Genomic DNA, 17865 nt, shown 5'->3' on the forward strand with positions numbered 1-17865 from the left:
AAAAAAAATGATTAAGCTTATAATCCCCAACCCAAGTGTTTACACTCTCGTAATAACCTAGCAACTTGCAGCCTCTGAACTTAGCTTGATGAATGAATGAAAAAAATGCTTGGTGCTAGGTCCTATTTATAGAGTTCTAGGAATAAAAATCTTCTAATTATAATCCAAATTTAAATTTAAATTTAAAATAGAATCCTAAGCAATAAAAATCTTCTCTAAATTTAAATTCAAATTTAAAATAAATTCATAAGGAATAAAAATCTTCTAACTTTCTAAATCCCGTAACTCTAAACTAACCTACAGTAAAATCAACATATCTGGAGCTGTAGGACTCTGATTTAGAATATCTTTATATCGTTAGAAAGATAATTAAATTATTTACAACTTTTTAGAAATACTATTTTTCGAAATTCATAACATAACTAGGTCAAAAATATGTTAGAAGTTACAGTACCCTAAAGTTACGAAAAATCTATTTAATTATCTAAATCACAAAAATCTAATAAAATATCTAAATCACAAATAAATAAAATTGTGAGTCTAAATATCTAAATAAATATCATGCTCCTAACAGATTCTGATGAAGACTAAGTCTTATATTTCCCTTATTAAAATAATGACTCCTTAATAATCAAGCATATGACAAATGTCATAATCCTATTGGTTCTATCTAAACCTTAGGTTATAATAATCATCATATTAATAACCAGCAATATTAATCAAACCTTATATTATAATTAATATTCTTGAACTATAGGTTAAACTTATAAAATCCATAACTATTGCTAGGAGTTTCCAACTAAGTCCCGGCTTGAACCAAAATCCACAGTAATGAACATACTATAACTAATACTAGCTATTACTACTACTACTACTACTATCTAACTAGCTAAGTAAATTATGGGACTCTACATGAGAGGCAAGAGAGAAGGTTGGCTCGGACCACCTTGGTCCGAGGAGAAGGCATGAGAAGGATGGCTCAGACCACCTTGGTCCGAGGAGAAGTCTGCAAGGTCCGATCGGACCTTGATTGAAGTTGGCTGGCTAGGACTTACCCGAGGAGGGAATCCAAGGGAGTTGGCTCGGACCACCTTGGTCCGAGGAGAGCCAAGCATGCATGACCTTTGGTCCGAAGAGGGCCATGCATATTTCACCTTGGTCCAAGGAAAGCTTGAAGGAGTAATCAACATGCATGTGAGACTACGTCAAAATCCCCGGAACAACTTCAGCAAGAATTGGTCTAAGCACCAAGGAATCTCTCATTCCTCACTCAAATTGAGGAATCAGTTGTATTTTAAATATTTCTTGTAATATAAATATAAGATGAATAATAAAATATCTCTATCTAAAGGGGATATCAGTTGAGGATCCCAGACCTATAAATAGAGGGTTGGGAAGATCGTAAAAGGACTTTTGGCAAGTTGAGAGCTAATCTGTGTTCTAGAGAGAGAAAGTGTGTTTTTCTTGAGAGAACCCCTTTTTTGTATTCTGGAATATTTATACTAAGAAACTCAGTTGACACTGGTTCATCTGATCTTGAGTGTAAATACAGTAATAGAACCTCTGAGTGGATTAGGCTATTACCGACTATCGGGGCTGAACCACTATAAAATCTCGTGTTATTTACTTTTATTGCAAAAACTGTCTGTTGTCATTTACATTCTCTTGAAGATTTGTCGTTATTGACGTTCTCACGTCGTTGGCTAAAAACACAGTCAACAGTATTTTTCAAATTAATTGGGTTATAAAGGGTAAGCTCAGCTATTGGGCTAGAAGGTTAGCCCAATACGAGGCCTGTTTTGTGGTCCTTAAAGCCCATTAATGAAAGGATGATACATAATTTGAAACGTTTTTTCTCCAAAGGCCGCAAAACGCTACGTTTAATATTCGATCGAAACGCTACGGGCTTACGATATTTCCCTCATTTCGCTTTGCACTCCATAGCTCATAAGCTCCGCTACATTCAAATCATCTTCATGTTCATGCATAGAGGAATATACTCGCGTTTACTCTTACTTTCAGGTATTGTATATCTATATGTGTATAATTATATCGTCTAATTAATCTTCAAGTATTTGATATGTGTTCTTGTTCTCCATTAGAATCTGATTTGTAAGGGCCAATTCTTTGAGTACGCTATGGAAATGGATTTAATAACAAGTGGCGTGGCTGAAGAAGACTCTCTTCTTGAACTCGATGATTACAACAGTAGTGTAAGTTTCAACTCTTTTTTATTTCATTTTTCATTTAATTTACACTTCGTTGTGATCAGATTTTTTTTTTGGCTAAAGAAAGATTCTTTATTTTTTAAAAATTATATCTTATGTATTAAATTTACATTTTAAAAAATATTATTGGGTTTTCTGTGCTATATAGGATGTTGCTAATTTCGGAGGTGAAAGGTGTGGTATTTGCATGGATATTATCATTGATAGGGGGGTTCTGGATTGCTGCCAACACTGGTGAGTTTTTTAATTTTTGAAATGAAAAGAATGGTGGAGATTTTCTTGAGACAATAATATAATTTGCTAAACTAATAACCACATCATTAAAAACTGTAATTAATTTTCTGGGTTTTTTTTTTCTTTTTGGTTCAAATTTTGGTGGGGGAAAAAAGGCTTGCTTTGTTTAAATGTTCTGAGTGAGTTTGAAACTTCTTTGGGTTTTATTAAGTACAAAAATTGAACTTCTGTATCTGTAATGATTTTCCCTTCTCATGGAGTGAGTTTAGTTGAAGCCTCTTGTTGATTTTGTAATGCATTAGGATGTAGCTAAAGGCCTAACTTAAGTAGTGATTTCCATGTGTTATTATTTTGATGAAAATTTTGGTTTCACTATCTGACTTGTTGATGGACTCTTCAGGTTCTGTTTTGTATGCATTGATAACTGGGCTACAATCACGAACCTTTGCCCTCTTTGCCAACATGAGTTTCAATTGATCACTTGTGTTCCTGTGAGTATTTGATCATATGCACTATCTTTTCCATAGTCTGTTTCTTTCTTATCTGGCTTGTTAATCTTTCAAGTTCTGCTATCTGTGAGTTACTAGAAGTAGTGATTTAAGAAAATGAGATTTGAATGTGAAGGTATATGATACTATTGGGAGCAGCAAAGTTGACGAGGACTCTTATTCTAGGTACTTTGCTTTTATGTATTTCCGTTCACATGACGCTGGCATTGCATTTGCAAATTATCACTACTTTATGATTTCTCTGGCAGTTCAATTGTGATTTTCATAATCCAACTTTGATATTTATTTCCTATATTCGGTTCATAAACAGCAATACTAAAAATATTATTACCGAACTTAGGTTTTAGCATAGACTAATTTTCTGTAGTGATTTATGCAGAGATGATGATTGGTCCATCGAAGGGAAGAATAACACTCTCTCGTTTCCATCTTATTATATTGATGAAAATGTAATTATCTTCTATAATCTTTTTTAGCCTTTTCTATAGGCTGAACCTGTACTACTAGGTTTTAAATATTAAGTACTCTTTTACCTAGTTTTTGTTCCTGCTCAGCACAGTATGCATCAGACACTGAATTCTTATTCTGTTTTACAAAGGATATTTTAACATAATTGTCAATTTAATTCTGAAACATGGTGATGCTTATTTTTGCTAGGCTGTAATCTGTAATCTGATTTCCTCTTTAAGCTTTTTCATCTAACATCAAGTACTTATGTATCACTTTTAGGCAGTTATCTGCTTGGATGGAGATGGTTGCAAAATTCGAAGTGGATCAGCCACCACTGAGGGAGATTCCAATCTTGATACATCAATTGCTTGTGATTCATGTGATATATGGTAAGATCAAATCATATATGTATATATAAGTGTCATCCTTTTATTAGTAACAAATTTGTTGCCTCACTTTCTTCCTAGTCATACTTTTGTTTTGTTTTTTATATGTATATTTATATAAAATTAAGAAATCCACCCCACCCCTCTTGTTCATTTATATTGAAAAAATAAATTAAGAAATTCTAATAACATCTTCTGGTTTTGATTTGAATTTTGATGCAGGTATCATGCTTTCTGTGTGGGATTTGATCCTGAAGGCACATCTGAGAATACTTGGTTATGCCCAAGGTACACTAGTGGGGGTTTGAGAGATGTTAACTTCAGTAAACTGGCTACTAGAATACTAGTCTAAATTCTATGACTGGGTGGGAGGCATCTAATTGTTTTGTTCTAATTTTCAATTTCTGTAGCCATGTAATTGCAGCTTTATTACCTGTATCAATACACTTTAGGTTTTATTAGACATGCATTCATTCTGGTCTTATCTTTCCACATTTAAACATCATTGTATGCATTTTTCTTCTAGGTGTGTTGTTGACGAGGTTCCACTGAAGCCAGATGATAATTTAGAACAGGGTTATAACTATCCGTATAGTTCTGAAAATGCAAATACAGAGTGTACAGCCGGGGACACTTACTCTAAGAAGGTGTCAATTTCTGTTGCTGATGCTGGGGAAACAGCTATAGTGGTCTCTATGGTTGGAGGGAGTAAATTAACTGAAGAACCAAGGGATAATATTCTGCCAACGGTTGAAGTTGATAAGGACTTGGTGACTCAAACTTTTATCTTGACTTCTGTAGATGATAGTCGGAAGTTGACAGCATCATCCATGGAAATATCAACAACTCAACAGTCTTTGAAGGCACGGGAACTTGAATTGTCCTTATCATGTGATATATCCTTAAATGTTGATAAATCAACAAATGAGCATAGTGGTTTTGGAGGCAATAAAAGTTCTTCGGTGGAGTTAGCTGAGGAATCACACATCAGTAATAATCTCTCTGATAATAGTTCTGGCATGGGTCTTCATCTCGGTCTTTCTGTGGGATCATTCTTATCTGGTAATTTTGCACATATTTCTTTTCTCTTCCGTTGAAGTTTGATAGCTCTCCAAATCAAACTTGCATATTATGTTTCTATATGCTCATGTGCATGAGTATAGTGATATTCTTGTTATTTATGTGCAAGTAGTTGATGAAATGGATAATAATGGATCTAAAGATCAAATGAATGAAGATGTAAAGCAGAACAACGATACAGAGGAGAATATATTTAAAGGTAGAGTCATGTGTCTATATATATAAATACCTTTTTATTGGGGCAGTGAATTTCACATTTGGTCAAATTTGTTTATATGAACTTCTATTCACACTGCCTCAATGGTGAAATATTTTCAGCTGATAAAAATATAGCCAATGCTGAAGAGGATGTGTCTGGTACAACTGCTGTAAAGAGAAAGCATTCAGACTGCAGGTTCTGTCTTTCAAATATTTTGATTAGTCCTGATACTTTCAGCATTCATTAGTGATAGCAATATTTTCTCATCCCCTCTTTACCATTTAAAGAACTTATTTGAAGTTTTGTTACTTTGTTCACGCTATTAATACTACTGCATCCTAGCAGTTTGTAGATCAAATTGAGAAAAATGTTAACTTGTAGAAATAAGAAAATATATCTAGTGGTTATCACCAAGATATTATTGGCCCACTTTGTCTTAGTTCTCTGCCTATTTATTTCACACCTTAGGTTTTTTTTTTAAAAAAAAAGTTATTTGAATAAGAAAATTGGTGCAATGTTTCTTGAACAGCTCCAGCTTTCATTAACTGATGTGGACTTTACTATCCTATATTAAATATTATTAATTTTCGATACAATACACACTTACCAGGGTAGTGTTGTTGCCTCCAAAGTCTAAAACATGTCTTTAGGTCTTGCATCAGCCTATTTACGTGTTGGTTCATATCATTTTCTTTAAAGACATGTAATCTTTTGATTTGAAAATCATTGGCCTTCACATTTCTCATTACATGCAGAGTGAAAACTCTTAACTCCGATTGTATCATTTTGTGTGTTATATTTAAATGTTGGTCACACGTTATGAATGCTAACAGGGGTGGTGAAACTAAGATTGAGATTGAAGCTTCTTCAAAGAAAATAAAAACTGAGGAGAGGATTCTACCAATTTCGCCTAAGGACAAGACCGGGTCATCTGCTTTAGATGACTCTAAAAATGGCATGCTGGTAGCAAATCCTAGCAATGATAAGGAGAGTTGTCCTGAAAAGGAGAATGCCCCTTCTGACATAATGAGTATTGTTCAAGGGAAAGACCGTAAACCTTCCAAGGGAACTCGATGCCCGAATTCTGGTGATAAATCGTCAAAAGAACCAGAAAACATGGCTGGCTTGAGAGTAAAGAAGATCATGAAGAGAACTGCTGAGGATAATGAGTCATCCATGGCAGTTCAAAATCTAAGAAAAGAAATAAGAGAAGCAGTTCGTAACAAATCTGCAAAAGATCTTGATGAAAATCTTTTTGATCCAAAGCTTCTTGCTGCCTTTAGGGCAGCTGTTTCGGTACCTAAAGCTGATTCTGTTAAAGCTTTGACGCATTTGGCTGTGAAAGGAAGGAAGGCAATGTTGCAGAAGGGTAAGGTGCGTGAGAATCTAACAAAGAAAATATATGCTACTAATGGAAGGCGGAAACGTGCATGGGACCGTGACTGTGAAGTTGAATTCTGGAAGCATCGATGCCTGAGTGCTTCAAAGCCTGAAAAGATTCAGACATTAAAGTCAGTTCTCGATCTTCTAAGGAAGGGACCAGAGAGCGCTGAAACAGAACAAACATCTGAAAGACAGGCCACCAATCCAATTCTTTCTCGGCTATATTTAGCTGATACATCTGTATTCCCACGGAAGGATGATATCAAGCCACTATCTGCTCTTAAAACAGCTGGTGATTCGGATAGACAACCCACAGCAGGGAAATTTCTGAAGGCTTCTCTTAGTGCTCCAAGTTCTGCAGAGACTGACAAGGGCCTGTCCAAGGTTGGGAAAAAGAACATCTTTCCGAGCCAAAAGGGTAATGCTGCTTCTAGTAAAGCTCATCCAAGCCGACACTCAGAAGGGTCATCAGTTCCTTCATTAGGCAGTTCCAAATCTAATACCTGTAAGGAAGTTGCTGCTAAATCTGATGATATGAAAAAGGATAAAAGAAAATGGGCCTTAGAGGTTCTTGCCCGAAAAACAAGTGGTGCACGTGAGGGTGCAGCAAATGAAAGCCAGGAAGACCTTGCTGTGTTTAAAGGAAGTTATCCTTTGCTAGTATGTAGTAAGTTATTTTTCAAAACTGCTTTGTTATGCTAATAGGTTTGTAAGTAATCACATTTTATTTTGTGGTTGCTTTGACCAGGCTCAACTACCAATTGATATGAGACCGACTTTGGCTCCCAGTCGGCACAATAAAATTCCCATGTCAGTGAGGCAGGTATGGGAACTATCACCCAATCGCCACAATGAAGTCCCATATACTTATAAAAAGTCTCATATGAATAACCTGTGCACAAACTTTTATATTTCATAAGTGGAATGTCTCTCATCTTGGATTAGTCTATTTATTCTTGTGAATAGTATTTATGATCTTGTAGCGCCTTTACTTTTTTATTTTTCTGGACTCTGGGCACAGATAGAAAGGCAAATTTTCAAATGTATAATAAGTGGTAGAAATAAAAGCCTAGTTACCTATATCATCGGGGACATATTGTCACTAGTCCTACTGGGGGAACTATACCTCTCACTGAGAATAACTGCTTCCCCTGATAATATAAATTTGTACATCACCCCCGTTGTTATCACTTAACCACTGTACAACTTCAAGTCGGTGGTAGTTCAACATTGTCTCTTTTGTCGCCATCATCAGGAGACCTTGTGCTTTCTGTCAAATCTTATGAAATTAAGAACTTATAAGATTCTTCCAATTCAATTCATTATGCAGCTTAGATGATTGCAGCTGTAAAATCAGAGGCTATGAGTATCCAATTCTAGTGTAGATATTGGACTATTTGTATGGTGATGGATTTCAACTTAATAAATAGACCCATTCATCACTAAACTAGAATTTACTGCCATGAAGAGAATAAGCATTTCCATCTCTCACTAAAGAAGAAAAAATTCATGTATTTTGTGATGAAAATAGTAAAGAGAGTGGCAGTCTATATTTATTGTTTGCTAGAAGCTAGGTTACTTTTTTTTCCATTCAATCCTTTCTTGCAGTACTAGACATTTGGTTTCTTGGTATTACAATTACAGTCTAACTTTTATCTGCTGTACAGGCACAGCTTTACCGCTTAACAGAGCACCTTTTGAGGAAAGCAAATCTGCCAGTCATCCGTAGAACTGCAGAAGCAGAGTTAGCTGTGGCAGATGCAATTAATATAGAAAAGGCAGTTGCTGACCGTTCGAACATCAAGCCAGTGTATCTGAATCTATGCTCCCAGGAGATATTGCATCGATCAGAAACCAGCAAGTCCAGTGGAACCCCAGAGATTGATAACTCAGTTCCATCTGCAAAGGAAAATTCAGACAATCTTGTAATTGAGGATGCACTGAAAAATGCTGGTCTTCTCTCTGATTCTCCTCCAAATAGCCCAGATCAAAGCATGGAAAATCTGCCTGAAGAAGGATCCTCAAAAAGTATCAGAGAAGAAGGGCCCGAGGATGTATTTGAAATGGATGATTGCCCGGGTCTTGATATTTATGGTGAATTTGAGTATGATTTGGATGATGAGGACTACATTGGTGTCAGTGCTGCAAAAGTCTCTAAGGTCGTACAACCGGAAGAGGGTGCTTCAAAAATGAAAGTAGTCTTTTCTACATTAATCTCTGAAAGATCAGGCACTGCTCTGGATTCGGAAAAGACAGAGAATTCAGGGATTGCAGAAGTGCAAAAGGATTCTTCCTGCATACCTGGGAACCATTCTGGTGCAGGGTCAACCAAGGAGGATGGGATTGAAAATCCTTGCATTCCTCAAGAAACATTATTCGGGGAAGAAGGTGAAGAGCCTTCTGTTGCAGAGTGCGAAGAACTCTACGGCCCAGATAAAGAACCCTTGATAAATAAATTTCCAGAATCTATAAAGCCCTATGATTTAAGTAATGCAGAAGCTTCTGCTGGAAATGAACATTCTAAGACTCACGAAACTGGTGTGCGAAACCAAGCAATTAAAGCATCTGAATTAGGAAATGAAAGCTACTCAGAGAAATCTGCGAGTGTAGGTCACAACTCCTCTGCTGGAGAAACTTCACCTAACCATTCCGAAATAAGTGAAACTGTTCGACAGAAGGAGAAGAAACCTAATGCAGATACTACAAAGCGGTCAGACAGCTCCATTTCTAACAAGGTAAAATCACACCTCTTTCATTATTTATAGTCATGCTTGTTTTGATCCATGTTTTCTCTGCCCGTGGTCTGTGGTCCAAGTTTGTTTTTGTGTTGACCAGTTCCTTACAATATGTACAGGTGGAAGCTTACATCAAAGAGCACTTGAGGCCATTGTGCAAAAGTGGGGTAATCACAGTTGAACAGTATAGATGGGCTGTGGCAAAAGCAACTGAGAAGGTTATGAAGTACCATTCTAAAGCCAAGAACGCTAACTTTCTCATCAAGGAAGGGGAAAAAGTGAAGAAACTCTCGGAGCAGTATGTCGAGACGGCCAAGCAGAAGTTGAAAGGCGATCTTTTGTAAAGAACAGACATGTTGTCAATTCTCATATTCTTCACCTTGTTCCATTATTTGGAGCTTTAGCTCCGCCCCGGCTAATCTTTGTAAAGATGACTAAACACAGAAGGAGGCATTGTACAAGATTTGATAATCCTAAAGGCTCTGTTTTTATGTGCCTTTTCTCTTCATCTCTGTTTTTATGTGTACGGGCAAAGGTTATTGGAATCTCCTAATTTATTTTAAAAAAAACTAAAAGTAATTATGGTGACACTAAGCCTTTTTTTAAAAATAAAAAATAAAACATGTCTTTTTTTTTGTATGAATAAATTATTATATATTTTTTATTTATTTTCTATTAAATGTGAAAATTACACTCCCTATATATATTTGCTATTTAATTAATTTTATGGGAATTTTAATTTGTTAATATTTTTATGATTTTTTATTTTAAGTTTTCAAATACGTAACTTTTAAATTCCTATATAAATGTATAATTTGACAATTAAGGTATACTTTTGTTACATAAGAATATAAAACGTAATTGTTTAAAATGCCATACATTATATAGATTTTTTTAAATAAAATTAATTTGAAAAACATTACGAATATGGTAAAAAACATATTTTTATAAATTAGTTTTTTTTTGTCGCAATGAAAATATATATTCATTGAAAAAAGTTTATAATGTCATATAGTCTCATGTTCGGGACAACTTATGAAAAGCTAAAAGTTGTTTTATGAAAAAATTGTGCAATAAAAGTGTTTGGTAAACTGAATGAAATTAGCTTATCGAAGAATTTAAGAAAACCCACATCTAATGAATTTTTTTTAGAATAAATATATTTACTTTTTTTATTATATATTACTCAAAATAAAAATATTTAAAATAAATTATTAAGATAATAAAATAAATAATATTTAAAATTTAAATATATATTTTATTTTAGTAATTTTAAATTAACAAACTACCTCAATATAGAGTTTATTATACATTATAATATTATTTTTGCATCTCATAATATTTTTAAATTATAATTTATCAAACATATATCAATTTCATGTTTTAGAAAAATAAAATAATTTTAATTTTAACATATTTAAATAAATATAATATTTATATTGAAATTCATTGGGTATGTTTAATATATGTGAGTTTGTTTTAATAAAATAAATAAGATATCTATTTTGGTCTTTTAATACTTAACAACACTCTAATCATATGTATATAGTTTACCAAACGTTCTTGATACAGCTTTTCTAATTCACAACACTTTAAAATTTATAATTTATCAAACAGTCAACAACTTTTACTCACAGCACAGCTGCAGCTAGGGGTGTTCGTGGTGCGGTTGGTGCGGTTTTTTTCTAATTTTTTGGACTGCACCACATATGCGGTTTGAACAATTTTCCAAACCGCAACCCGCACCACATAGACCTTGTAGAGGTGATTTCCTACAATTGATTAGATGGGCACCAGCAACCTGTCAATAACAAAAAGAAGAGAGACGAGAGTTCAATTGGGAGCACCGGTGGGGTGTCAGCCAAAGGGACTCCGACGCTCAAGTCAGTCGGGTTGTAACGAGAGCTAATAGAAAGTAATAAAATTAAGATATAAATAGTCGAAATGATGATGGATGAAGGAGTCGTAAAATGGTCAGAGTGACGGTGGCGATGACGGAGGAGTCAAGCGACTAGGTCAGGTCCAATCAGACTGACTAATTAGTCTTGCTTGACTGGATTGCTCAGAAATAGAGTAGCCTTCGTTTCAATTAGAGAGTAAAGAAAGTTCAGTGATTATTTGATGCCTTTTCTCAACCTTTGATGGTCTTATTTATTGTCCTCCTTCTCGTTCCGTCCTTCTGATTCGTTTGACTCGCTCCAAGTGGTTTCGTTTCGAGATTCTTGGCGAACGTGATGGGAGCCTTGACTGTTTCAAGGTCCCTGGTTGACTGAGTGTATCCGAATTCGGGTCCGGGTATGGTTTCGGGTATTTTGTATATGCGAGCCTATTTTACATGGGCTTGGGCCTTATTGGCTAGTTAGATAGCTTATTGGGCTGACTGACTGCTTGTTGGACTATTATTTATCAAGTATACAGATTTTGTCCACTACAGTTTGTCCCTCACTCTTTGGTAAAGAATTCATTCTTTATCAAAGAGTAAAAAAGAAATTAATTCTATCAGAATTTATCCATCTTCCCAATAGTTAGAGAAAATTGTTAGAATATGCCTTGACTCAATTTACCCCTTTCAGCAATTATCCACGGGGGTCTCGCTGACCGGTTGGCTATGGGTGCATGCAAAACCTCGCTGGCCGAGTGACACGCACTCGCGCGCGGCTGGGTGTCCGGGCGTCCGAGAGGTTTGACGCGCGCGCTGGCTGACTGATTGTCCGAGTGGCCAATTGGCTGTGGATACATGCAGGCCTCGCTGGCCGAGCGTCATGAACTCTCGCGCAGCTGGATGTCCGAGCGGCTAATAGGTTTGTTGACGCGCGCGGCTGGCTGACCGGTTGTCCGAGCGGCCGAGGGGCCTACTGATGCGCGCGGGCCTAGTTGGCTGGTTGTCCGTTTTTCCGAGGGAACTGCTGATGCGCGCGGGCCTTGGCCGAGTGGCATGTGCCCGTGAGTTAGGTAGTCCGACTGTCCGGTCAATATGTTTACTAGCTAGGTATATACACGGCCAGGTGGTCAATTGACTGAATACCTGGTGGACTAGAGTGCATATTGTTTGAATTGTGCGCATGAGGGGAGCCAGGTCCGATTGGAGCTCATAAGTTTTGTCAATCTTTATGATTTTTCCTGGGTTTATATTTTACTAAGCATGTCCAAACCCAAAGATGCTTTTTTGGTGAATTTGTTTGTAGATGTATTATTTTCCCCATTGGATGGTTGACACTTGTCACCCATCCAAGGTCCCTTTGAGCCTATAAAAGTGAGCATCGTTTTACAAGCTTTTCACATTTGGTGGGGCTTGTCTTAAAGGCTTGGAGGAAAGCTCTCTAGAGGTTGGTTTCCTTTTCCTTTCTTTCTTTGAATATTCTTATGTCGTTCTTCGTGTTCTTCTTCTATCTTCAAGTCGTTTTGTATGGGTTGTAGTTGTAACTTTAGTTTGATTCACTTTTTACTGCCGTTTGCATTTGATCTTTGTTGATAGTAGGAATATGTTTTTTTACTGTTTGCCATGTATTATGATAGTTTTGCCTTTGTGAGTACATTCTCTTAGTACGAGTGACCCTATGTCCGACCGTCTGGATGGTTAGATGAGAACTAGTTGCTGTCTGTCTTACTGTTAGTCAATAGCTTTTTGATCTATATTGTCTTGCTGTCTGGTAGGCCGATAATGTTTATAATTACTTTTATATCCATTCGAACTTAGATAGTGCATTTGTTCTAGGTGGTTTTTCGAGCATGTCATCCAGTAATCGAGGCAGTCTTGCTGGGTCTTCTGGTAGGATGACCTGTTCATCTAGTGATGATGGTAGCTGCACCAATCCCCATATTCCTATTGGCGTGGTCGGTATTGGTGTGGATAGTGATGGGCCTATAGTTGGTGGTCTCCCTAGTCGCATGCTTTTGGGTTATAACCCGAAGTCTAAGATTACTTTAGATGATTTGCCTCGGCTTCGTCGGGCTTACGACATACCTAGTTATGCTAGTCTGCATGCCCCATCTGGTGGGGAGCGGGCTAATTGGAATTTACCTGGCTGGGTGTGCATGTATGAGCTTCCTTTCAAGGAAGGGTTCAGATTTCCTCTTCCTAGGTTAGTGAAAGAAGTATGTGAGTATCATACTGTATCACCCAGCCAGCTGATGCCGAATGTCTGGCGTGTTCTGATGGCCATGGAAGTTTTTAGTGAGAAACATGGCATTGAGTTTACTGTCGAAGAGGCGTTACTTGCATACTCTTTGAAGGAGCATCATACGGAAAAGGGTAGATACCAATTCTTGTCTCAGTCGAAGAGTTCCCTTATTGTAGATCTGAAAGATTGTGACAAACGTTGGAAGGATCGATATTTTTTTGTCTCTCATAATGTGTTGGGGTTGCCGGCTGACTGTAAGATTCCTCATGCATGGTCTTCAGCCAGTGAGTGCTTGCGTAAATGAGTAATTTCTTTATGTAGTTTTTGCTGACATTCTCCTGACTGGTTGTTTTGTTTAATTTGTAGGCAGAGTGAACATCCCTTTTGCTTGGGTGTGTCGAGGAGCTCAAGGTAGGGTTGTTCGATTTGCTGAGTTTCGAGAAGAAGATCGTAGGTGGCAAGTGATCTTGTCTGAGGAGAATCTTCGTGGTAGCTCTTTGTGGAGTCAGGTTCCTCGTCATCCTGAAGGTATTACCCTTCCTACGAGTCGTATTCAATCTTGCATTATACTTATCACACGAAGTCTTGAGATTTTGGGGTATGAATCGTCTTTTCTGCCTAAACTGACGCCAGGCGAACGAAATTTTGTAGACCTTCTTATGGCTGGAGAAACGTTTCGCCTAAATCTGACAGGCTCTGGGGCTATGGAACGCCTACGAGCACGTAAGAAGCAGGCAATTGCATCTTCAAGTGCTGAGAAGGATGTTATCAATGAAGTTCCTCCTCCTCTTCCTCTTCCTACTGCTGGAAAGACTCGGAAGAACAAGAAGAAGCGGACTTCTCCAACTGATTCGTCTGACTGGTTTGCTGAGAAGATAGAGCTTTCTTTTCCGTCATCCGCCTCAGCACATTCTGAGTTTGGTCCTCACCTTGAGGAGGTTAATAAGCTACTATGGCCCGAGGACAAAGACAGGTTTGATCAGCTTGGATCGAAGTCATCGCTTTCTGCTTCCATTTCCCACGTCTTTCAGGTTTGTCTGATTTGTCAATTTTATTTCATAATGATGGGTAGTTAGACTGACTGACTGATTGATTGATTGCTTTGTTATTGTTTTTCTTTATCATGTCAGGGTATGCAAGGACTTATGTGGGCAAATGAAAAGGTTCAAGAACTGGAAAAACAAGTGAAGACATTGAAGAGTCAAAATGTTGATCTACGGTCTGAGGTCAAGGGATTGAAGACTTGTAAACAAGACCTTGAGAAACTTAATGGGGATCTCAAGACCCAATTGGATGCCAAGGAGCTAGATGCTAGTCGACTACAACCTACTTTGGATACCTTGGCCAATGTTCGAACCAAGGTTGATATGTTAGAAGGTCGTTTGACTGATATTGCCTTAGAGGCCGAGATTCAGTGTCGTGGTCAGATGGCAATTGAATTTCGTGATGGGAAGGCTGATTCCTGGAATGTAACTCAGTTTATAGCCGATTATGAAGAACTGCAACAAATGAGGGTTGAAAAGGCTGTTCAAGCTAACAATCTGGCTGTCTCCTTTGGAGACATGACTACAGGCGATCTTGGGCAGGAGGATTGATTTCTGATCCTTGCTTGATTTACTATTTCTTTGTTGTAGGAGCCTTTTTCTGTTTTTTTTTTTTTTTTTTTTTATTGCACACACTTTTCATAAGTTTTTATAAGTTACTGTTTGTATGTTGTTGTAATTTCTTTCTAACAAGATTATGTCGGTAGTAGTCGGTCTAAACTGAATGGTTGATATGGCAGGCTGGCAGTCTTGATGGTTATGAGACAATCTTGTATTTTGGCTCAAAGTAATCTTGTATCCTACATATTTTTCGTTATATTAAAATGACTAGAAGTATTATCTTACATTTCATATTAACTTTGTCCGGATGACCGACTAGGTGGCCGAGTGTCTTGGTTAACCATCTCATTCACCATGGTTTTCTAGCTGATGATATACTCTATCTTTGTCCCCAGTCTAAGTGTAATATACTTTGGAATTTTAGACTTAGACTATTGGTTTTATTTTTTGTGTTAACTCGGGCGCTTGTCCACGGATTTTAGACTTTAGACGAACTTGCTGGATGACCAATCTTTAGGTAAAAAGAAAAACTTGTACGTAATTTGGGGCTGCACTCCATAGAGCTGCCTACATACCCTTGTCAGGGATCAAGCCCAAATGTAGTTCTGACACTTCCTGCATGATAGTGTCAGTATGTTGCTTCAATGAAGATCCCGTGAGATCAATGATGAAAGAAAATGAAAGAAGACTGGGTTGAGTTAAAAGTGATACTGTTTTAAGTGGACGGCGTTCCAGCTGTTGTTGATTTCACGTCCATCTTTAGTTTGTAGCTTGTATGCTCCATGTCCGACTACCTTTGTGATCAGGTAGGGACCTTCCCATGTTGGGGCGAGCTTACCTGCTCCCGCTTCTTTAGTGTTCTGGAAGACTCTTCGTAGAACCCAATCTCCTACTTTGAATGTCCGAGTGCGGATGTTCTTGTTGTAATGCCTGGCTATGCTCTGTTGATAGGCCGAGACTCTTAAGAGTGCTTTGTCCCTTCTTTCGTCGATGGTGTCGAGTTCATGGCACATGTTTTCCCAATTTTCTTCGTCTGTAGTCAGCTCATATCTGGCTGTCGGAACTTCGCTCTCAGTAGGGATGACTGCCTCCATCCCGTAAGCTAATGAGAATGGTGTCTCCCCTGTCGCAGTCCTGGTTGTGGTTCGATAGGACCATAGGACTCCCGGCAACTCGTCAGCCCATCTTCCCTTAGCTTTTTCAAGGCGCTTCTTGATGTTGTTCATGATGGTCTTGTTGGATGACTCTGCCTGTCCATTTGCTTGGGGATACCTTGGTGTGGAGAAGCTGAGCTTGATGTTCCAGAATTTGCAGAAGTCTTGGAAGTCGAAACTGATGAATTGAGAACCATTGTCTGTCACAATTTCTTTTGGTACTCCGTACCTACAGATCACATTCTTCCAAATGAAACCCTTTACTTCTTTGTCTCGGACTTGGTGGAATGAGTCTGCTTCGATCCATTTGCTGAAGTAGTCGGTCACTGCAAGCATGTACATTTTCTGTCCTGGTGCGGTTGGAAGCTTGCCTACTATATCCATCCCCCATTTCATGAATGGCCAAGGGGACGTGATTGAGATGAGACGCTCCGGAGGTTGGTGGGATATCTGAGCGAACCGTTGGCATTTGTCGCATCGTCTTGCATAGTCAGAGGCATCAGTTCGCATGGTTGGCCAGTAGTAGCCTTGTGTTAGGGCACGGTGCGCCAAGCTTCGTCCTCCAGAGTGGTTGCCGCACTCTCCTTCATGCAACTCAGCCAGTACGTATTTGGCCTCTGCAGGGTTAATGCATTTCAAATATGGACCAGAAAATGAACGTTTATAGAGTTTACCTTGTATAATAGTGAAGCGGGCTGACTGAGCCTTGACCCGACGTGCTTCGTTCTTATCTTCGGGAAGTATGTCATGTTCTAAGTACTCGACTATTGAAGTCATCCATGTTCGGTTGTTGGAGATGTCATTAACTTGCTCTTCTTCATCTTTCCAGACAGCTGGCCATTGGAGATATACTACAGGTATTGTTTTGGGGTCGGTTGTCTGGATGGAGGATCCAAGGTTTGCTAATGCATCTGCATGGCTGTTCTCCCCTCTTGGTACTTGGTTGATAGTGAACTCGTCGAAGACTGACTGCAACTCTTTAGTCTTGTTGAGGTAGGCAGTCATTTTGTTATCCCGGGTCTGGTAGCTACCTTGCATTTGGTTGACTACCAATTGAGAATCACTGAAGACCACGATCTTTTTTACTCCCATGTCTTTGGCTAGTCCGAGTCCTGCTATCATTGCTTCGTATTCAACTTCATTGTTGGTAGCTTTGAACCCGCATCGGACTGCTTGTTCGATTATGTCACCTTGGGGTGAAGTCAGGACGAGTCCGAGTCCACTTCCTCTGGTGTTACTTGAGCCGTCTACTTGCAACTTCCAGATTCCGACTGATTGTCCCTCGGTCAGACAACAAAGTTCTTTTTCTGCCTGCACATGCATGTTAGGTGTAAAATCTGCAATGAAATCAGTTAATACCTGAGATTTGAGGGAAGTTCGTGGCTTGTATGTTACTTCGTACTCGCTGAGCTCTACCGCCCACTTGGTAAGTCTGCCTGACAATTCTGGTTTATGGAGGATTGTTTTGAGTGGGAAGGTGGTCAAGACCGTTATTGGATGGCACTGGAAGTATGGGCGTAGCTTCCTTGCTGCGTGGATGAGTGCTAGTGCAAGCTTCTCCAGCTGGCTATATCGGGTTTCTGCATTAAGCAAAGCTTTGCTTACATAGTAGACTGGAGACTGCTTGCCTTCCTCTTCCCGGACTAGGACTGCGCTAACTGCCGTCTCGGATACTGCTAGATAGATGAATAATGTCTCATTGTCTTTTGGCTTTGAGAGGAGAGGCGGGCTGGTCAGGTACTGTTTTAGCTGGCCCAGTGCCTCTTCACATTCAGCTGTCCA

The 17865-nt window shown here is 38.4% G+C and overlaps 1 protein-coding gene across 2 annotated transcripts; it reads left to right on the plus strand.

Annotated features, from left to right (window-relative positions):
• Positions 1–1880: 1880 nt before the first annotated feature.
• On the plus strand, positions 1881–9712 carry LOC133778622 (uncharacterized protein At4g10930). 2 transcript variants are annotated; one of them, XM_062218607.1, is made up of 15 exons: positions 1881–2022; positions 2103–2213; positions 2377–2462; positions 2863–2953; positions 3087–3136; positions 3339–3420; positions 3701–3810; positions 4030–4095; positions 4334–4869; positions 5000–5086; positions 5206–5281; positions 5920–7129; positions 7218–7292; positions 8137–9204; positions 9324–9712. In XM_062218607.1, exons 2-15 carry the CDS (start codon positions 2139–2141, stop codon positions 9546–9548), a joined length of 3837 nt encoding a protein of 1278 aa, XP_062074591.1. In that variant the 5' UTR covers positions 1881–2022; positions 2103–2138; the 3' UTR covers positions 9549–9712. The 2 variants fall into 2 exon arrangements, with proteins under 2 accessions (XP_062074591.1, XP_062074592.1); XM_062218608.1 differs by having other exon boundaries at positions 3351–3420.
• The last annotated feature ends 8153 nt before the right edge of the window (positions 9713–17865 follow it).

This window comes from Humulus lupulus, chromosome 5 (genome assembly GCF_963169125.1).
Source record: "Humulus lupulus chromosome 5, drHumLupu1.1, whole genome shotgun sequence".
NCBI lineage: Eukaryota > Viridiplantae > Streptophyta > Magnoliopsida > Rosales > Cannabaceae > Humulus > Humulus lupulus.